Source organism: Lissotriton vulgaris, unplaced genomic scaffold, assembly GCF_964263255.1.
Source record: "Lissotriton vulgaris unplaced genomic scaffold, aLisVul1.2 SCAFFOLD_501, whole genome shotgun sequence".
Lineage (NCBI taxonomy): Eukaryota > Metazoa > Chordata > Amphibia > Caudata > Salamandridae > Lissotriton > Lissotriton vulgaris.
Window position 1 is genome coordinate 386,831 of NW_028251408.1, and position 23,409 is coordinate 410,239.

General features: G+C 44.7%; 1 protein-coding gene across 1 annotated transcript; it reads left to right on the top strand.

Moving 5' to 3' along the window:
* The first annotated feature begins 12,334 nt into the window (after positions 1-12,334).
* LOC147662905 (uncharacterized) lies at positions 12,335-14,380 on the top strand. Its single transcript, XM_086950798.1, has 3 exons — positions 12,335-13,014; positions 13,105-14,102; positions 14,187-14,380. The coding sequence occupies exons 1-3, from the start codon at positions 12,335-12,337 to the stop codon at positions 14,378-14,380; spliced, it is 1,872 nt and encodes a 623-aa protein (XP_086806924.1).
* The last annotated feature ends 9,029 nt before the right edge of the window (positions 14,381-23,409 follow it).

The window sequence follows — 23,409 nt, forward strand, 5'->3', positions numbered from 1 at the left end:
GTGCACCTAGAGTGCAGCCGCAGGGTCCCTGCCACCAGCAGGAATATTAAGTACTTCATCCAATTAATCTTATATCCTGAATAATCTCAAAATATATGAAAAATGTGTAGGATTCGTTCACTCAAGAAGGCTGATTACGTGTCCTGTAGCAAAACGTCAGTGTAGAGGGAGATTCTCTCCCCCCACTCCTGATCAACTGGAGTACCCCATATGAGAGGTCCTGGCGAACCCACGCACGTGTAAAGAATATAGGCGATAAGGGACCTCCCTGTCGGACGGCAAAGACTCGGGAGACTGTGTTATTGACGCGCATGCACGCTAGAGGGGCCACATACGAGAACTTGACAGCAGCACCACTGGTTCCGCAAAGGAATTCCCCGTTGCATTTGGTACTCCATTAAGGTGTCAGGAGATTTAAGCGCCTTCCCTGGTGTGGCATAAAGACCGATTGATCAGGATGATCCACTGTTGAAATTACTGTCCGCAGGCAGATCGCCAGGGCCTACGCAAGGACCTTAGTCTCAAAATTAGGCAGGGAGGTAGGTCTATAAGACCCACACTCAGTTGCTGGTTCGTCCATTTTTGGGATGACCGCCACTTCAGACGTTCTTTGGTCCTCCGGGAGACTCCTTATTTTCAGGCAGTCTGAAACCTCCTCTGTTAGCATTGGCAGGGTCAGGTCTTTCAGGAAGTCTCTCCCAGTATTTCCGTCCCCTTGTTGTCAGTGTCCTCAAGGATCAAGTTCCGTCCTTTGTCTTGTCTCTCTAACCATGTAAGCAACTCATTGGCTTTATCACCCACATCATAGAGACAATGCTGGGTAGCCAGCGCATGAGTGCATGCTATTTTCCATTACTGCTCTTAATGTGTGCTGCTTCAGTTGATGGTGTAATGGGAGAGAAACTGATTCCCCACTTGCCAGACGTGCCTCCAGGAAAGCATATTCCCTGTTCTGAGCCTCGCACTTCAATTTACGTTCCTTCAGCATTCCCCCAATCAAGGCTTGTGTCTGGCCTCGAATCACTGCCTTGAATTCATCCTATAGCACGCAAGCTGATTCAACAGGCCGCCCGTTCTCCTTAAAATAGAAGTCTGCTCCATCTCTCATACGAGCTTTCAACGTCTTGTCTTATAAATATCATGGATCAACCCTTGGGGGTAGCATGAAGTCCACAACCGGACCATCGAGTTGCACCTCCACCAGCGAATGGTGGTATGTGTGTAGCGGCACTATAATCAACTTTATGGACAGTCTGGGTGAAAAGATAGTGCAGGCATGCCAGACTACCATGTGCAGCAGACAGGTGCGTCCGGTTCTGATACCACCTTCCCTCTAGGGGCATTTAGGAGTATATAGTATAGGTGCAGTTCTGTCACTCCAGTCACCCCAATGCGTTTATGCTCTTTTCTAAGCGTCTTACCCTTTCACAGGATGAATCAGTCTTGTCTGGGTCTCTTTCCTGTTCCCCGGCACTTGAATGGCATGCCCAAACACTCGAGAGAGCAGTGACCCACCAGCAGGCTTTTGTGGAGTGCTTTTGTCCTGGAGGTAGTGCTGCATTCAGTAGGGCACCCACTCTGTTTTTTCTTTGCAGTTGCCTGAAGATCAGCAGTCCCAAGGTAGCAGTCACACTAGGCCTGTCGTTAAGTGCAGCTTCTCTGGAGGCCCGACCGTCAGCAATTGAGCCCACACTGTGGCCGGGTGGACCACAGGCGTAAACTCAGATAGGGTGTCCGACACTGGAGTAAGTGTAGTCCCTCATGGGCCTCTGACACAGAGTAGTCTGGAATTCAGCCACTAAAAGCCCAACTCAAGCTTTCCAGGAAGCCAGTAGATTCAGACCCTGTTTTGTTAGGAATTTGGCAAATGCAACCTTGAACGGGCGGGTTGGCAGCACACAATCGTCCAACTGGGCCTCAACAATCACGTTGTCGTAGGGTACTATTTTCTGCCCTGAACTGTTGGGAGAGTCTTGGGGGTGGAGGTGGGGGGTGTCCCTTAGACTAGCACTCTCACATTGCATTTATCCTACGCACACCAACGCCCTAAACACGTACTTGATGTTAGCTCAAAGTTTGGGCACATGTATAGAAATGGAGCATTACATGGGTGTGTCAGTAGGACGCCACTCCGCTGACCATTATGCAAAGATCACATCAGGCTATTGATCCTTACAACAGGGTGCATTGCCACCACCGCTCTAGCTGTTAAACCCATGACAGTCCTCTGACTTAAATAAGGGCACAATTGGTGTGACCCTCCAGGTCACAGGACCGGTCCAAGACCTCTCATAGTCCCTTGTTAAAAGTTGCACAGTGCTGGAGTGGCAGAAAAATCTCATGTAATTGTTTTTTTTTACTTTGTGGTGGATTTACCCCAGTAACGTCCAGTTACAAGTTTGACGCCATGGACTGGGCAGTTGCCACAAGGAACAGATTCTTCTGCCTGTCAAACCACATGCCTTTCACTATTTCATAGTGTTTATCTGCTTTTATTTACCACTTTTTTTTAGGCAGGTGGTAGATATATGCATGTGGTTGGTTGGGGGGAGATAGGTGAAGCAGGGTAGGGAAGAGGAAAGCATTTTCTAACAGAGGGAGTAAGGTAAATTTTATTTGCATGATTAACAAAAATCTTACGATTACTGCATTCTTAAAGGAAGCACACCAATTTAAATACAGACCAACAATTTTAAAATTTCAAAAAATCCAAATTAGTTTTCGTAAATAACATAAACACAATTTATAGACATTACATCAGACCGTCATCTTTCCAGGACTTAATATCAATTGTGTCAATTAATATTTCTGTAATTTATGTGTGATGTCATAAAAATAGTCCTAAATGTTGTCCTTAATTATCTTAGACTTCCAGATTTCCTGTCGGCAACTCACAAGTATCCAACTTCTTTTTAACAAGTATTAAAAATGTAGTAAAATTGGCGTTCAGTTTAATACCCGACGGTCTAAAAAAAACTACCATGGTATGTCTGCAGGTACGAACAACTCTGCCAATGAAGCAGTTTTTCAAATATCGTTTTCTTTCCGCCGTCATTACTGCACATATACAACAAAATGCAAAATACTTTCGTCCCATATGTTGCATAGGCTGCACATAGTCGGCTTAGATGTTCTCAACCAGTGCACTAAATGTTTTAAGCCAGGTAAGTTGCCGGATCGTGCTTTCATAAAGGTGTTTTTGGTTTGTAGAGACCATGGTATTTCTAAATATGGTTGGACCTTAAGACTTGTATATTCCTGGACCAACATCCATGCGTGGGATCTCGTAATAAACAGTTCTTTGTCTTTTAAAAGTGAAATTTTTTTATTTATTTTTATTTTCAAAAACCTTTATTAAGGAATATCAACATGGCAGACACAATACACCGTGCAGAACCGCCGCGCGCGGTAACAAGATAAATTACAATACAGACATTGAGTTGCAATTGGGTTATGTTTACAGCAATTCAGTAAAACCAGGAATGTTAAAGTCACAGAACCACAGTCCAGGGCTACAGCCTCCCAAGGGGAAGCACGCATTAAAGCACAATGACAGATGAAAGTCTAAAGCAGCAGGGGTGCTGATGGGAAGTAGGGGAGGTGGGAGCATTCACTAACCAACACCGGCGGCCGCCACGGACCCAGGGCCGGCGGCGAGAGCAGGAGAGATAGCGCCGCTGGGGTGGGAGCGGGAAAGGAGATAGACGACCGGGGGGCCCAAATGTCGACAGGGCGGGACCTGGCTGGCATTAAATAGCAAAACTCAGAGAGGAGTCTGGCATCGAGAGACATCCTCGAACCAACTCTCGACTCTAGGAGCAGGCCGCCGACCCCTACACATGGCCATCCTACGTCTGGCGAGTACCAAACGCATCGAAATCAGGCGGCGGGAAGCATCAGGGCAAAACTTAACAAAGCCAAGAAGGCACAGCGGAGGGTCTGGGCGCACTGCAGTACCGGTGATGTCAGAGACGGTGGAGCACACTGCCTGCCAGAACTCAGAGACCTTGGGGCAGAGCCAAGCTGGGCAAAGTCTGCGGCGGGAGCAGCGCAACGCATACAAGTATCGCCAGGGGTGAGCTCGAACCAGTGGAGCAGCACTGGGGTGCGGTACAGTCTGTGCAAGTACTTGAAGTGGATCAGGCGGAGCCGGTAATTCGGGGACAACTTTTTGGTTTGGTTACAGCAATACAACCAGTCGGCCTCCGAAATGTCAATTCCAAAGTCTGCGCGATCCGATGAGATGGGGGGCAGACCCCAAGGACAAAGCGTACAGTTTGGTGACTAACTTGTGCGGCGACGTGGAAGTATGAATGAATTCCAGAGCCGGGAGAGTGGGCTGGGGCTGAGGCAATGTGGAGTGCAGTTTCTGGCTAGTGGCACGTAACTGATAAAATAGTAGCGTGTCCTGCAACCCCGGAGACTCTGGAGTTCTCAGGCCCAAACGCACCGCGTGTCGGGACATGCTGGAAGACTGGAGTGAAGGGAAATCTGGGTGATCCGAAAGTCAGGCTCACCCATCCCACCGGCAGACATAGGGAGGGTGAGGATATCGTAGGCCACTCTGGGTTGTTCACCTGCCCAAATGACTAGAGAGCGAAGTTTGTGAAAGAAATGAGAGGTGAGGGGGATAGGTATGTTCAAGAAGAGATAGAGGAATTTAGGCAGGACCACCATTTTTGGTATGGCGATACAGCCAGCCAAGGATAGCGGCAGTTGGCTCCATGAAGGGATTCTGGATTCAAGCCAATCGACAGCCCGCCCTAAGTTTGACCTCCACAATTCATCCAAATCTGTACTTAACCAGATGTCCAAATAGCGTGTGGGGCCAGATGCCCACACAAATGGAAAGTCCGGTGTGAAGGGGACAGTAGCATCAGTCAGGGAAAATAGGACCGACTTACTCTAGTTCATCTGGATGCCCGAAAGCCCGCCAAAAAGTATGATTTCCCGAACCAGGGGGCTAAGGTTTTCCTGGGGGTGGCAGATATATAGGGTGTCATCCGCATACATTGAGACCAGGAGAGAGCGGGAAGAGAAACCAATGCCCCTGTGTGTATGGTGCTGCCGTAGCCTGGCAGCCAGGGGCTCCATGGCGATGGCAAAAAACATGGGCGATAACGTACACCCCAGGCGAGTGCCACGGGCAATGTTGATCGGGTCGGATACCTGACCATTAATGCAGAGACGTGTGGAGGAACTGGTGTAAAGGAGTTTGATATTACGCAGAAAGTGAGCGCTGAAACCCATACGCGGTAGAATGCTGAACAGGAACGGCCACTCCAACATATCGAATGCCTTGGTGGCGTGGAGCAGTGTGGCCACGGGTGGCAAGTTAGGGTTAATTTGATGCCGTACAGAGAAAATGGTCCGAAGATTATGTGAGGTTGCCCTGCCAGGTATGAAGCCAGATTGATCAGGGAGATTTGGCGAAGATTTTATTATCTATGTTTATTGGGTTGGGTGTCATTGTCCAGTTGCTGCAATATCATAATTATCAAATTGGTCGCCATTGTTCTTCGTAATTATATACGTTGATTACTACAAGAGATGTAATTATATTTTGTTCCTTGTATCCTATTTTGACAATTAGATAATCCTTTTGACTTGGGACGTCCATTTCACTTTCCATTTTTAGCTCAGTTGATATAAAAATAGCCAAACCCCTACAAGGTCTGCCATAGTTACTTGTTCTCTTAGCTAATGAGTAATAACCCTATACCCTTCCAATCTAAAAAGAACTAAAGCCCAAGTCTCTTGTAAACAAATGATTTGAAAACAGCACAATGTAGCGAGTTGGTTATTCTGAATCTTTGCTTGAACCCCATTTATATTCCACGAACATAATCTGACCCTTTTATTCATAATTGTTGGCCCCCTTAAAAAAACTTCAGATTGTAGATGTCAGTCCTGCCTGACATTATGGAGGGCTGCTGTTAGCCAACCTAATTTGACAGTGTCAAATAATAGGTCTACTTTTTTTACCTCTAATAATTTTAAAAGATGCCCGTTGGTCATACCTGTGGGTTTTTTAATATTGAGTATTTCTTATTATTATCGGTTCTCTTTGGTTATGATTTTGTAATTGTGTTGAAACCAAAGGGCTAGGATAGGAAGGTTGCAGGGGAGTCTATTTTTATTCCCCAGTCCTGAAAGAGATTATGTTCTTGCATAATAAGGCTGGCGGCAGTAGAAGATGTCCAAATTACTAATGTTGATTTGCGATTATTATTCTTGATGTGTGGAATTCAATTGATTCTATGTCGGTACATTTAATTTTCTTTAATGAGGGTACTGCATTACACAATTTTAATATGTTCCCACGAGTCATGATATCATTATTACCCCTAGATTTATATTCCGGCGTAGAAATTACCTGCACCACTCCTTTTTAATCTGGGTTGTTTAATTTAATTTGTTGCAGGTTTTTTTCACCTTGAGCATGCTCAATTAACCTTCCATTATGATTATTAACAGTTTGAGACCATGATTGTCGATGTTTATGTAACTGCTTCGTTTCGGTTCCCAGATCTTGTGGTAATTTAATATCCTTCCAGGTTTTTAACAAATCTCTATTCGTTTCATCCCCTCCGATACTCTCACTCTTTGCTCTATTTGTTTCCAATTGTGATGGCTTATTCTCCACCTGCTTATTACATTCCTCCACTTGCAGCATTTCTAAGGACTGAATTTTCCCATACTCTATCATATTTAATACTATCCGCTTGCTTGTTTAGGCATTTATTTTTCATAACTGCATGTTCCGAAATAGAGGGTAAAGGGTTTTGTTGGAGACATTTCTTTACCCTCACCTTCACAATATGATATTTGGTCATGGTTGTTTCCAGTGTTCAATCTCACTATATCTGATGCATTTGTATTTTTTACACTTTTAGAAGCTTTATTTCTTGCTTTCCATTGTTTTTTCCTCTGACTTTTTGATAGTTAAACTTCCGGAGCTGCGTCTGTCATTGTTGATTGTGTCGAGCATAGATTTATCACTTCTTGATCTTTTGTTTTATCATCTATTTTATCTTTAACAACAACAGTATTGTCTTTACATTTTATTGTATCTTTAGAGGGGCAGTCGGTCTTGATGGGTTGAATTCCCACATAAGGAAAATTCCCTTTTACATCGTCAATTATTGTTTATAAAATATCCAGAATGGTAGCCAGTTTGTTAATTAGTGGGGCACAACTACACTCTGCAAACGTAGATATTGGCTGAGATTGTGCCCTTACTATTAGATTATTTTGTGTTGTTATCTTCTGCTCAATTCCGGTAACAGAGGATGCCATAGCGCTCAAGAGATCTATTTGGCCCTCCTTTTTGTTGGACTTATATGTTAAAGCTTCCAGAGTTAATTGCGAGGTTTTGAAGAATAAATCCCAAATTGCTCCAGCATTCCCACTTCCTGGTACCTGAGTACCTGGGCTATGGTGTTGCCCATTTATGAATGATAGGTCCTTATACTCCTCTTTTTGTGGTCCTACAAAATCATGTCTCTCGTCACAAGAATTAATGAATTGTGGACTACTATTCAAAATGTCTTTTTGATACGGAGTACTCCAACGCTGCAGAGTTTCTGGGTTGCTGTTGTATTCGTCCTTATTAATTTGAGATCCGTTATTTTGATTAAATTTCGGCTGCTCCTGTTTTTTAACTGAATTTATTTTAGGCAGAGTAAGATCCGATTTCAGTGGGGTATTGGCTTCCCTTATGATTTTCACCCCACCATTTAGTTCATTTGGAGCTTCTTGCTCTGGTTGATTTATTTGGCCCAAATGAGATGGTTCCCCTATACCGTTAGCTTTTCTGATTTTTACTTGCACTTTATTGGCATTGGCTGCCTAGTTGGTAGTAATTGCTGAGTATCTCACATTGTTAGATTTGTGCATTTTGCGTCCTCTTGTTGTGAACGAACAATAAGTGGAATAGTTGACATCTCTAGGTCCGTTATTTGACCCCAATGGTTGACTTGGTCCTTAGTTGAATTTGACATTCGTTCGACTTCAGCTTCAGACTCAGGGTGGCCTGGTTCACTTACTCCTTGCTTAGGGGATATAATATTTGTTCTACTCAGTGGTTTAATTGGAGTTTGAAGATCACATTGGTTAGTTATCAATGTTGGATCTTTCATAAAATCAAACTTTGACGGCGACTTTCCCAGTTTCCCAAATGTATGGACCTTAGATGATTTAAAGGACTATATGTCACCTGCTATTTTATTTTAAACGTATCTAATATTAGTATTTGTTGTATTTTTCTTTTCCTTTTGATAGGAGGGAAAGGTGGCCGCTCCTTTCCTGACCTCATAATACGCCCTCTAAGGTGAAGAAGTCTTGCTTCTTTCAGAGACTCAAACGGGCCAGTGACAAGACCAAACAGTGCTTTGATTGGACAAAAACACCTCCAAACACCTCCAAGGGAAAACATCCCCAAAGCACACCTCAGTACAGAATCCGCCGGTGCTGCTGGTTACTTAGTTAATTAACTAATTAATTATTCAATTGATTAATTGCCGGGCTCCGGGTAGGGCTGTAGTCTAGGCATGCATAGTAATTCAGGGGTCGAGGGGTGCTTTAACAGGGTCAAAGTCTGTTGTCACTTTCCCCTTTGTGTAATTTCTCAGATTTTGTATTACAGACTTATTACAGACCCCAATGGCTCAGCGACCTACGGACCGATCAACCTTAACTACTTAACCTTAACCACTTGCCACTTATCACTCACCACTCACTGTTCATTGCTTTTTCGTTGCTATTCATCGCCGTCAAGAGTACAAGGGAGAATGCTGGCAATCGTTCAGGAGCAAGAGCGGAATCCAGAGCCAGTCCCACTACAGACGGCAGATGTAGGCACTTCCCTCCACTCCTCTGCTCAGCTCTGCTCTGCTCAATGCTTGGTGTATACGTAAAATCAGGCGGCAGTTCCCTGAGTTCTGAGGAATGATTGAAGCGTGCGATGTCGGAACATAGATGCGTCCATTCCTCATCGGAAATAGGACGGTGAATTAAGTCTTTCCACATAGACATATACCGGGGGCGTGTGCAAAGCACTGTTTTAAGGAGGAAGCTATAGATAAATGAGATCACCCCTTTCATGTTAGCAGTCTTGGTGAGAAAGCCCTCAAATTTTGTGAGAGGTCGAAGAGCAGCCTTCCATATCTGAGGTGTGAGGGCCCAGTGCATTAATTGGATATACTGATATCTTTCCGTGTTCTTCAATTCAAAGACTCTTTGACATTGATCAAAAGTAAGGGGATCAAAATTGTGTAACAAATGTATTAGAGCTAAGCCGCCTCCCCTTCTCCCGGCATCAAAGGGCCCTCATGTTGGGCCGGGGGTTGAAATGGATTGGAGTGATTGGGGATGGAAAAGAAGTCCACCTGTTGTTGCCCGAAATTGAGTCCCATACTTTAAGATTGGTGCGTGTGGGGCAGCTAAGGTCACCCTGGCAGCCTCCTGGAAGAGAAGGGAGGCTCCAACTATTTCCCTATGGCACTCTCGTCTTTGGAGACTGCTCAGCCTAGAACGTATGGCTGATATTTTCAGGGATAATTATAAGAATTTCTAATTTAAATGGGTCCCCTTGTCTCCTTCCTCTCCCGGGGCCGTCTGTCAGCGGTGTGTCCCTCCACCATCAGAGCCCGCCATCTCTTCCAGTTTTGATCACAATTCCAGTGTCGACCAACCTCTCGTTAGTATGAACACGCCGCCACGTCGGGTGGGGTTTGTTGTGTGTTTTTTTCTTTGTTCCTTGTTAGATTCATAATTACTTATCCCATGTTAGGATGAGTTTGTCCACGCTTTTTGGCTATTCCGCATACAACACCTCGGTGGAGCAACCTGGAGAAATTACCGTTACAGAAGGCCGTTGAGTTTTCTTTAGACCTATCTGCTGGCTTAGCAAAGTTGCATGATCTTCTTTTTTTCTTTTTTATCTCTCTCTCTCAGCTCCGGGGCACTTAGAAGCTGTATCTTTCATTTGGTTTATCTAATAAGAGGAGGAGCTGGTTTATATTGATCAATGCACTTTGTCCACCTGTTGAGGCTTTCTGATCCATGCGTGGGACCAAGTGAGGAAGTCATTTTTGCCTGTGGACTGTGGAAAAAAATTATTAATAAACACATTTTTGACAAAAATCAGGCGGCATGCCAAGGCTCCTCTGTGCGCCTGGGTGCCCTGCAGCAGCCGCCGCACGAGTAGCACCAGCAGCGCCTTAGCACCGCGGTGCTGGCAGCGGCCGTTCCTGCCCCCACAGCAGATCCGTAGAACTTAAAGCGCCCGTATAACAGGACGCGGGTGAAGCGGGAACCGGTCACAAAACAAACCCTGGCAGTCGTCCCAGGCTCCGCTCTGCTTGCTCGTCAACTCCTCCTCAGCTCGGCCCCTTGGCTCTAATCGATATGCTCTGCACTCAACGCCGAATCACAGGCTGACAACAACTGTGAACACCAACAGAGGAAAGAATTGTGTGTTTTCCCCAGTTAGTTAAAAAAACAGCATAAGTCTTGGCTGCTTCTGCTGCACCCAGAGTCTTATGCGTCTTTTGAGTCTAATTTTTCTGTCTGGAAAAAGATTGTGTCCTGGTTTTCTGCACCCAACTGATAATCAGGTGGAATAAAATGAACACATGAAAGTACGCCTTAATTTCATTGCCCTTGATTCACACTCTGGACCATAGTTGAGGGATAGGTCTAGGCATAGTCCTCGCAGCACACAATAGATTTGCGTGCGGCAGAGGCCAGAGCTCAAAAGTCAGGAAACCAGATACAAGTAGGTGGTAACTCAGGGCAGGGGAAAACGCCTAAATTAATTAATAGCATATATTTTTTTAATATCTGTTTGCTGCCAGTCCATATGACTTTAATATCTGCCTTTGGGATTCTATGTTGCAACTCCTTAGGGTACATGTATCCTTTGTGAGCTTAATAAAATGCTGAAAATTCTACAAATCCTCACTCCTACATCCAAGTACTCTCGGGCTACCATTCTACACTCTGCTCTGTCTGAAGAACAGCTCAACACTTTCAAAATTCTGCATTGATTTGGCTTGTAAATTATATTTTTGGAAATGTACATGTATTAACTATTTAATTTTAATACTATAGGTGATTGAAATACGGACGAAGAAAGCAAGATTTAGCACTAAGCAACTGAATGTCAGTGCCAAAAGAAGGTTTATTTTGAAAAACTGAAGGACATCCAGCATTCTACGTTTAAACAATTTCCAAAAATCTAAGTGTGGCGAGGAAAGTACTACACCTGTAAGTGAAGTCTCTAATTTTGCATTTCATTAACCCAGAGCAAAGCCATATCTGTGCACACAGCATCAGAAATAATGTAGAAAGACCACTTCAGCATCCTCATCTGAAATATTATCAGAAAGACAAATTGCCTCAGCATGACAGAATAACGTTCATCTAAAGCATCATGTAATTCCAGAGAGGAAGCACACACTGCATAAAAGAAAGTTACAACTAAAGGTTTCATCTGGATACCATCAAAGAAAAGACGCTGAAAGAAGGCTCCGAAGCTGACACGTTAACAACCAAAAGATTAGAAAATCACCTTTGTTCAACAACCGTTTTTAACCAGTTACACAAGTTTGAGACTATCTGCTTCGGGATATAACACCTCGACCCACTCTGCTCACTCTTGCGAAGACCTTAAAAATGCACCACTTTATTGTGTTAATGGCCATCTCAGATTGTTTCTTTTTTATTGTGTACTGTTCTGTAATTCTATGTAAATCGCCTCAACATTATCTGTTGTGCAGGAGTGATATGTAAAACTGTTAAATATAAAAATGGATTAAAGGATCACCATTGCGCTATAGCTAATGTAAATAAATCCTCATCTTCAGAACTACAAACCTTAACCTTACACCAAACATAGAAAGGGTAGAAGGAACTGATGTTCAACGACTAATGATCCACAATAGTACTGTGCACGTTCTAACTCCCTCAGTTACTGCCATTACGTCAGTGCAAAAAGGAACTTATCAATTTAATCATTAAATATCAGACTAACACCGTATTGCTGCATTGCTAAGAACCTATACAAATAAATTTGAGAAAAACTTCAGTCACAAATTAAGTTGCTGCCGGAGAGGCTATTACCTAAAGACTATTATCTGCTAGAAAAACTTCAACAGGTATTACAGGGCTGCTTCCAGAAATAGTTTGCTCAATTCAAGTGTTGAGAAGATTACACACAATTTTTAGAGATAAGTGCTGAACATTATCTAACTAGCCCGAAGTTGGGGAAAAAAGTTACCTGTGCCCAAAAAGATACAGCCATAAATCTTATCTCACAGAATTCGACAGAATGCACACAGGGGGAAACCACTCTCCGTGCAAAGTATGCCACAAAAGTTTCAGGCGTAAGTCTTATCTCACTGAGCATATGAGAATCCACACTGGGGAAAAACCTTTTCAGTGCTCTGAATGTCAGAAAAGGTTTAGTATCAAACCGAGTCTATATCGACATGCATTAACCCACTCTGTGGAAAAACCTTACCAGTGCGCTGAATGCCCAAAAAGTTTCAACCGAAAATCTTATTTAACTGAACATATGAGAATCCACTCTGGGGAAAACCCTTATCAGTGCTCTGAATGCCAGAAAAGGTTTTGTAACAAACAGAGTCTATCTCGACATGCAATAACCCACTCTGTGGACAAACCGTATCAGTGCCTGGAATGCCAGAAATGTTTCAAAGACAAAAGCAATCTCACTCAGCATATAAGAATCCACACTGAGGAAAACCCTTATCAGTGCTCTGAATGCCAGAAATGTTTCAAAGACAAAAGCAGTCTCACTCAGCATACAAGATACCACTCTAAGGCTAAGGAAAAACGTTATCAGTGCTCTGAATGCCAGAAAAGGTTTTGTAACAAACAGAGTCTATCTCGACATGCAATAACCCACTCTGTGGACAAACCGTATCAGTGCCTGGAATGCCAGAAATGTTTCAAAGACAAAAGCAGTCTCACTCAGCATACAAGATACCACTCTAAGGCTAAGGAAAAACGTTATCAGTGCTCTGAATGCCAGAAATGTTTCAGTGATCAAAGCACTCTGACTCGGCATACAAGAACCCACACTGGGGAAAAGCCTCATCAGTGCACAGAATGCCAGAAATGTTTCATTGACAAAAACAGTCTCACTCTGCATATAAGAACCCACACTGGAGAGAAACCATATCAGTGCTCTGAATGCCAGAAATGTTTCAGTTGCAAAAGCAGACTCACTGAACATACAAGAATCCACACTGGGGAAAACCCTTATCAGTGCTCTGAATGCCCAAAACATTTCAAACTTAAATCACTTCTGACTGCACATGTGAGATTCCACACTGGGGAAAAACCTTATCAGTGCTCTGAATGCCAGAAATGTTTCAGTATAAAAGGTAGTCTCGCACGGCACATAAGAATCCACACCGGGGAAAACCGTTATCAGTGCACTGAATGCCACAAATGTTTCAGTCAAAAAGGCTGTCTCACTCTGCATACAAGAACCCACACTGGGGAAAAACCTTATCCATGCTCTGAATGTCAGAGATATTTCAAAAAGAAAAGCAGTCTCACTCAGCATATAATAACCCACACTGGGGAAAAACCTTATCAGTGCTCGGAATGCCACAAATGTTACAGTGATAAAGGCTGTCTCACTCGGCATATAAGAACTCACACTGGAGAGAAACCATATCAGTGCTCTGAATGCCAAAAATGTTTCAGTTTCAAAAACAGACTCACTGAACATACAAGAACCCACACTGGGGAAAAACCTTATCAGTGCTCTGAATGCCAGATATGTTTCAGTATTAAAAGCCATCTCACTAAGCATATAAGAACCCACACTGGAGAAAAACCATATCAGTGCTCCGAATGCCAGATATGTTTCAGTGTAAAAAGCCATCTCACTCAGCATATAAGAACCCACACTGGGGAAAAACCTTATCAGTGCTCTGAATGCCAAAAAGATTTCACACTTAAATCACTTCTAACTGCACATGTGAGATTCCACACTGGGGAAAAACCTTATCAGTGCTCCGAATGCCAAAAATGTTTTAGCCAAAAATGTAATCTCAATGACCATGTGAGAATCCACACTGGGGAAAAGCCTTATCAGTGCTCCAAATGCCAAATATATTTCCGCCAAAAATCTAGTCTCACTGAACATGTGAGAATCCACACTGGGGAAAAACCTTATCAGTGCTCCGAATGCCAAAAATGTTTCAGCCAAAAATCTCATCTCACTGAACATGTGAGAATCCACACTGGAGAAAAACATTATCAGTGTTCTAAATGTCAGAAAAGATTCAGAGGTAGAGATGGTTTCAAGCACCATAAGAAAACTCACCATAAAAAATAATTCAGTGCTCCGTATGCCAGAAAAGCATCAATTTTAAACGCAATCCCACTCTACATGAGCAGACGCACACAGGGAAAAAACATTACCAACACTGTGAATGCCAGAAATTCCTATTTAATTGGCACAGCCTCACTAAACGACTCCATACTGATGAAAATCCTTATGAGTGCTCTGAATTCCAGAAAAGCTGCAGAGAAAAACACTTTCTCACCATGAGAAACTCCACACTGGAGAAAATCCTTATGCCATAAAAGCTTGTATCTGAAAGACAGTGTTATGCTTCATGAGAGATCCCACTCTGGGGAAATACCTTATGAGTGCTCGAAATGCAAGCAAAGTTTTGATTACAAAATACTTCTCACTTGTCATGAGCGAACTCACACGGGAGAAAAAAGCCTTATGTGTGTTCTGAATGTCAGATAAGGTTTAATCACGAATGCAATGTCATTTCACATGAGAGAATTCACACTGGACTAAAGCCTAATACAGGAGGGGAAAGCCAGAAACATTTTACTGAGAAAGGAGATCTCACTACACATGAGGAATGCATCCACACCAGGTGAAAAGTAAGGCGTAGCTTGAGTTGCAGAAAAGCTTCTCACAACCTAATTTTACATGAGAGAGCACATATTGTAGTTGCAATAGGTTTAATCAAGAAACTCTTGCAGGATAACTGAGGCTGCTTTTTATTGCAACAAAATCCACAATTTGAGTATCTGAAAGTTACAAAACTCTCAAGGTCTTTACTTGACACAGAGAAGTGTTAGTACTTGCAAAAATCAACTAATTGCCCAAAAAATTACAATATTAATGTCTTAAATTTACTCCACCCAAAAGGTTTCTACTCATCTTTGTTTCTTAACATATGACTGATATCTATATTTTCATCATAAGATTAAGCCTAGGCGGAGTTCCGCAATGAGGAACTCCGCAAAGTGACAAAAACACTCCGGCACTGTACGCGGAGTTCCGCGAGCAGCGGAGTGTGTTAGGGTCATGCCGTTTGTGGTGATTTTGATCTCCGGGTGTTTGTCCCGCCCTGCAAAAATAATCGCGAATGGCACCATGTGCAGCGCATGAGGTTGCAGCTGCTTCTACTCGATCTGCAGCTTTGTCAATGCAAACGGAAGGTTTCTTAACGCGATTGGCTGTGATCTGCCACGACCACTCGCATTGGGAAATCCAACCACCCGCTTTGAGAAATCTCGCCAGGAGGATGATTTTGCTCGCCAACTGGACCATGGTGAGTTAGAGCAAGGTGCTTGACGTTAAAGAGCACAAGCATGGGAAAAAACCTTGCTATGCTCCACGAAGCGGGGTTTTTAGAAACTCTGAAAGCTCCACAGAGTACGGAAAACTCCGCGAGCGGAGTTCACCATCCAAAATTAGATATTATACAACAGCAGGAAAACATAACAAACCAGTTACTTGCCTTCGGTAACGCTCTTTCTGGTGGATACTCCTTTACCTGCTGATTTCTCACCTTGTGAATATTCCCTACACGTCAGACTGGATCCTCAAACTTTAAAAAGTCCTGCTGCACGCAGCAGGAGACATTGTGCAGCTCAGTGTCGACGTCATTCTGCTCCAGAAGTGAGAAGTGGAGACCCATATAAGCACTTCTCAAGCGCACTGTGAACAAATACAGGGGTCTATAAGTTCATTATCTCACAGGTCTGTATCACATATGCAGGCCCTGGGCAGATATGAATTCTCCATTTTTATCATGATTAGAATTCAGATGAGGCCTTTTAATTTCCAAAAATTCTAATTGTACTCTCAGCAGCACGTGTATATATAAATCATGTAGTGATGACTGCACGGTGCTCAAGATGAAAGTGATATGATGATAAAACAGTCGGATCCACATTTTGTACACAGAAACCGGGCTGTAAATATCTTTTTGTCGAATACACGTTAAGCAAAGGCGATTGTTGGAAAACATCATTCTTATGAAATAGTTCCTGTATAGTCAATGTTTCGACCGTTCCAGTTAATTACCATGGTCTCAACAGGATGGTAGATCGCCGCCTCTCCCATATGCTTCTCACACTATATTCAATACAACCGAGTATCTCAGGGCAGCGTACCTGGGAGGAAGTCAAATTCAACTACGCAGTTCCAGCGCCTGTTCATCGGACCAAACAACTGCAGCCAGTGAATCCTCGGCTCACTGTCAAACAAGTTCAAGTGTGACTCTTCCTGATGAGACCATCGTCATTGACTGTCTTGTCTATGAGAAGTTGCACCAGCCATCCTGTGATGGTGGGCCGGAAGACCTTCACCGCCAAGTGAAATGCTCGCAACTCCAACAGCTTGATGTGGAGTTGTGTCTCTGCCGGTGACAAGGAATTCCTAGTCTCTGTCTCCCATATGGCCTTCCCATCTCAGACGTGATACATCCGTCGCCACTGTTGAGTCTGGGTGGAATAGGGAGAGGGGTCTGCCACTGGCACAATCTAATTCACTGGAGAAAATGTTGGATACTGCCTACAATAGGGTGAGTCAGTGTCTGGAAGGACACCAAGAGGTTTTGCAGCTGCACCAGTTGTAGCAGCAGGTCACTCAGTGGCATGATGTCTTGGACGTTGCCTTTGTGTGCCATGGCCATGAAAGAACTTGGAGACCTGTTGGGTTTGCAGCAGGGTCTGGCGCTGGCAGTGTTGAAAAACCCTACTGTAGCCAAAAGGGGATGAGATTTGTGATGAAATTGCGTGGCCGAGGCAGACAGACCCAAGGAATCTGTCTGGGGCCCAGTCCGCTTTCTTGCTTAAAAGGTGAGAGCCATTGAACAGCTTGTCCATTAACGATGCTTGGGTATCTTTAGAGAAGCATATAGACCTAATCCAGGCAATGCACCGAACTTCCACACTCATGCCAATTGCCTGACCCAAGCAATAGGCTATATCCAAGTCACAACATAGTACTGACTGCTGCAACACATCTATCCTGAATAGCTTGTGTTCCCCGGCAGAGTTTGGGCCACTGTATCCCACAGTGGTACAAAAGGGGGTTGTGAAGGATGGAGCATCTGAACCAATCAAACACTCACACCCAGTCAACTGATCTGGGTTTAATCCATCACCGTTCTTTAGCCCACTCTGCCACCCCAGTTCAGACATAGCCATATGCAAATCAGTCTGACCCTGTGCCTCATGGGAACAGTCCAGCCCGAACTGCCAAGGTATGCCTTCCCTGGACCAGAAACAAGCTTCCGGGGACCGGTTTCTGGCATTTCACCGTCTTCGGCCCGGCTTGCTTGAATCCAGTGGCAAAGTGAGCAAGGGATTCACGTCTGAGCATACACTTATAGCGGCCAAAAAGTGGTAAAAAAGGGGGTGGTGATGGACGGAGCATCTGAACCAATCAAACACTCACACTCAGTCAAGAGATCTGGGTTTAATCCATCACCGTTCTTTAGCCCAAGCATCTGAACCAATCAAACACTCACACTGTATCCCACAGGGCATGATTATATTGGGGAGCATTGCCATTCAGACCCTCCAGGATATAGCGATGTACAAAACAAAATTGCCAGTTTTGTAACAAGTCTGCACTTTTCATAAAAATGCCAGTGAATGCTACCTCGTCCTTGCATTGATCCAGCGCTTGCCAATGGGCCAATAAAAGGAGGAATCTTAGCAGCAGGCAAGTGATGTGTTCTTTGTTTATTTACTCCACACCGGCCTGCCTGCTGTTTTGCAATGATTTGGAGGGCTTTGGACTCCACCACCTGCCGCCGGACCTTCCTGGCTACAGCTTGGACTCTTCTGCAGCCAGAAGAGAGAACAGATTGTACGTCGGAGAACGGGGAACCAAAAAGAAGATCAGGTAGGTTATACTGGCATGCTGAAGCAGTATCCATCTGTCGCCTCCACTCCTACAGCTTGCTCGTTCTTCCTGGGGCTGTGGGTGCCCTAGGCAAGGAAATGGAAGGGGACATGGGAAAACCAGCATGGTGGCCCCTGAGAGGGGGCAGTATATTAATGCAGGGGTCCAGCTCCCATGCGGGATGTGGTGGAACCGGGGACAAGCCAAGATTTAAATGCAGTGAAACGCCGGGCCCAGTGGGCCAATATTTTTCTAAAGGGTCCCACCAAACGTGCCAGTGCCCCGTCCTCTGCTTAAAAAAAACAACTGGTTGAGCCCTCTGGCCGTTCTTTGGTGGCTCCCACTCACCCCTTCTCATCCAGCCTTCCCTCCCTAGTGTTTTGGTGCTGGAGGTCCAGTGTTTTCAGGATACATTGGTGAGTGTAGAGGCTAGTGTTTGGCAATAGGGACAATGGTAGGGTAGGGGTCAGTTTGGGAGGGGGTGGCAGGATAGAGGGCAGTGTTATGGCAGAAGCAGATAGCCATTTAGTGTTTAGAGTGTAGGTGGCAGTGTGGAGCAGTAGGTGTAGGGCAAGCAGAAAGGGCCAGTGTCATGTGGGAGCGGATGATGGCAGTGTTTTGGGGAAAGGGGCTATGGTTTTCAAGGTTACTGTGGTGGGGTTGGTGGCAGTGCTGTGGGGTAGGGTGTTTTTTTGTGTGCATTTTTCAAATTATTTGATTTGGGGGATATTAAGTGTTTACAACAGGGGTATTCAACCTTTTCTGAAGTGAGAGCTACTTCTGATCAGTGAAAGTCTTGAGCTACTCAAGGCTAATCATCTCGCACATTGTTTCCAGTCAGTTTGTCAAGTAGGGCCTTTTAGATTGAAGATTAACCATCTGTCTGCCCCTTCCGCGCCATGGTACTCCTATGATCTCAAGAAATGTAAAAGAAAATGTAGGCACCAATAACAATTTGGGAGGAAGAGTTACAGCGTATTTTCAACAAAGTTAAATCACTTTCATCCTTTGATTATAAAAATGTAGCAACTCCCAGCCGAAAAGCTGTAATGAACTAGCCGAATTCTTTTTTCCAAAGTAAATAAAATATTCCTGGAATTTAAGATAACACCAGATAATCTTTAGGGACAGATACAGTGGAGTAACGTACGGTGAATAAACTAACTTACCATTTCCTGGTAACGGTAACTCTTATCTTATCAACACTATGAAATTTGGAGCCCTCCATTCAGTTTCAGCTACCATTTCTACTCATCTCACTTTGTTATTACAATGGTGCTCAAGTCCTGATTTTTCCCAGATGCATTCATTTGACCATTTCTGAAGACTCTTTCCCTCGATCCCTGTGTGGGATGACAGCACCCACTGAAGACATTGCCATTGTAGCAATTCACTTCTCTTGCACAACCCTTGTGTAGTCTGGGACAGTGCACCTTCCCTGTAATTCTGAACTCGGCCTTTAAATACGTTACTATTCTGCGTGCCTATTTAATTCAGGTATACAAAGAATGGGGTACTACTTGAATACTAGGGGAGGACAAGGAAGATTGAATTTCTAAGGTGGCGGAAATGTTTTTGTCAAAGTGCTTTATGCCCTAAATACTCTCCCGTACCCTGAACATAATGAGATTACGTAGATTACACTTCTGTGTGCCTAATGCTGCCATTTGCATTTCAAGACAGTGATTAATGTGGCTTTATCAAGTTCAGAGCCATTAGGCGTTCCTGACCTGTCTGATACTTGCATATGGAAAAGATGGGTCATTTGTAACCTAAAGATAGATAAACATATTCATAGGTCACGATTTAAGTCTGCATCTAAAATAAAACTGTAAACTAAGGAAAGGTGATAAGTGAGAAGTTAAAGGCAGCCGCTAATCGAGCTGCATTTGTACATAGTCCTTCCTATATTATGAGATCTATTCCTGCTTCAGTCCTTAATTGCAATGAATACTTTAATACCCAGGCATGAAGTCATTGTCGAGCTGTTTAAATAATCCACCTGTCTCGCCACCTCTTCCTCACTGCATCCTTAATCAGGGGCCTAGCCAGTGTGCCCAGGGCCCCAAGGCAAGAAAGAAAATGTGACCTCTGCCCTTTATTTGGACTGTGGAAAATAGCAATAATAATTGTTCTGTGGGCCCCTCAGGCCTCTGTTTGACCTATGACAAACAGCAGTTATCAGGGTTCAGTGGGCCTTTAAGGCATCTGGGACCTGGTGCCACTCCACCTGCCGCACCAATGGGAAGCTAAGCCCCTGCCATTAACAGCTTCTATTCTAGCCCCACTGGAGAACCGAAACAGCCAAGTACTGATCTGGCCATATATGCAGGCATGCAGCCGCCTCTTCCACTGAAGGGATTTAAGTCGCATGAAAGCAGCATGCGGGAAACAAACATTTTCTGAGGCAAAGTCAACCAACACCATGTCTGTTCCAACCTGAATCCATTTTAAACCTGGGACGAAAAAATGGTTCATTATCATCCCTTGCTTATCACAAGGGTAAAACAAATTCATATAACATTACAGTGTACCACATACAAAATTGTGATTCTGTTTACAAATTAAAACTAGCATGCATATAGAAAGGGGAGCCTTTGGCCAAAATAGCCATTTTCCCTACCCATACTTTTAACACATCTTATACAAAAAATGCTAATTGCATTGTCATCTGGCAATAGTCATTTCGCCTACTCATAAGCAAATGCCATTTGTCTTTCACTTCAAGCTTTCAAAAGTAAATTGTTATAAAGGCAGTATTGAATTTTTTGACATTGTGTACTCTTACCAAAATTTAGAGCATCAATTTTATGTGACACACCATAGAAAAAAGGAGTTCTTTATATATATTAAACCTCCAGAAACGTTTGATTAACCAGTTATAAAGTCACGGCTAGCTTAGTTAGTTTTTAGTCTTCTTTTTTATAAACTATTTCACGTTGTTACTGATCTGCATGGCTAAACACCTATAAGGTCCCAAAGGCGAGACCTATTGGCTATGCCAATGCTTGTTATTGATGGAGTACATTGAGCAGCAGAACTTTTGATTAAGTCCTGAAGAATGCCGCAAACACCTCTTTGGAGGGTTAATAGGCTGAAACATGTTGACTGTAGGAAGGTGGATACCTGACTATGGTTGCCCCCAACTTTTTGCCTAGTGTTTAGCTGGTTTTCGACATAGTTGGCCTCGGATCCTGCTATTCAGGGCCCCAGGCTTCCTGCTCTCTCTGTTAAAATGGACTCCATGTACCCTAGGTACATATTTGATTGGATGCTGGGTCACCTTATCAGCCCCTGTACAGTGTAACTTAGGTACCCAGGGCATAGGTGTACCCAGGGCCTACCAGGGGCTGCAGTATGTATTATGCCACCCCTGGCTGGCCATCCAAAACTGGCACAACTGGCTGGTAGTACAGCTGGGGCAAGGTGGTGTAATCACCCTTTGCTTTAGATATAGTATCCCTATATCTAACCCTAAAATGGACACATAGATTCCTATACGTCACTCCTATGGTAGGCCTCATCAATCCTGGAGGCAGAGTGCTTGGAAATATGTAAGATGGTGCTCTAGCATGAGCTGAGCCTGTCTGCAGCTTTCGGAACCATGTCCTTAGGCTGTTTCCATGATAACGCTATACCATATACTCTTAAGTGCATTATAATCCTTGCGGTTATTTGCCAACTTAGGTATAGCATTATCAAAACATGTCGAGTAAGGTGTCATACGAATTGGAATACTACCCCCTTGCCAGTTTTGGCGACGGGGGTAGCATTCCACCCTTCTAGAGGGTCACGACATGTACAGAACCAGAACCCCGGTTAAACTTAACCAGAGCCTCAGCATCACAAAATGGATGCTGCCACCACAGACACATGTCTGACCTCCTGCTGCTGGAAGTCCTTCCAGCGAGGGAGGCTTGGACAAAGGGTTTTCTGCCTGGGGAGGTGCCAGCACCACCCCAGACAGGACTTTGTGTATTAGGGAGGACCAGGCTGAATAGAATGAGACATGCCTGGGGCACACAAGGTGACCCTTGCATACACCGGTTCAAACCAGCTGCTGGGGCACTCCAGCCCCAGCTCTGGCACGAAACCTGACAAAGGAAAGGGGGTGTAACCACCCCCCTTCCTGGTCCCACCCAGGGGAGGGACCTAGTCATAGTGCAGCCCCCTTTAAACGGATAAAGGTAGGAGCTGGTCTCTTAGAAATTAGATTACTCTTGACAACTTAAGAAGAAGAAACTCTTGACCCTTCGACGTTCTTCTCCTCAGAAGACGGAAGAATCTCCCCTATGGTCAGGGAGTGACCATCCTACTCCGCAGGCACCATCAAGCATCTTTGCGGGTTGCTGTAACGTCCTTCTTCCAGGAACAAGACTGCCCAGCTCGACGAGACCTGCATCTTCAGACCTCTCTGACCTCAACCTGCCTCCACAGCACAGCTGGGACCCGTGGATGCGACAAGACACTTGAAGCCGGCCATCTTCACAAGCCTGCATTGCGCTTCCAGCACGACCGCCGGGGGATCCTCGAGTGAGTGCATCGGGGTTTGAGAAGCCCTACACCTAAGCAGCACCTGCACCAAAGACCAGCCAACCAGCATCCACGAGATCTGCGTGGGGCCCTTTTGCCTGGTTGCTGCTGACCCGGTTGTCTGGTCACTTGCCGGCTGGCTAGTGACCTCTAAGACGACGACCCGAAGAAATCAACACCGCTGGTCTGGTCCCCCAGACTGGCCCTTACTTCCCTGCAAAGGAGAAGAACCCCGGACCCTCCTGGTCCGCACCAGACGCCATCTTTGCTCCATTGCGTGGGCTTGCCTTTGCCAAGGCCTGTTGTCCAGATCGACGATCCAACACAGCTAACAGCAGAAGTCTTCGTGGGACAGCTCGTGCCTCCAGCCTGGTCATCGAGAACACCTCCTGGTCCGCGCAGCTGCAGAGTCAAGCGTCCACTCTTCATCCTGATCGCGACGACAGCATTTGGTTCCCTCCTGGTTCCGGCCCGGTCACTGGCTAGTGACTGAGACTCTGTCCCCTTCTCTTTCAGGACTTCTTCTTCCTCGATCCATCCTTGGATCACTCCGGACACCTCCATCTGGTCACCGGCCAGCAACTCTTACTTCAGGCTCCATTGGGATCAACACAGAAACCCGACACACTTTCAGCCCTATGCACCCGCAGCCCATGGGTTAGGTA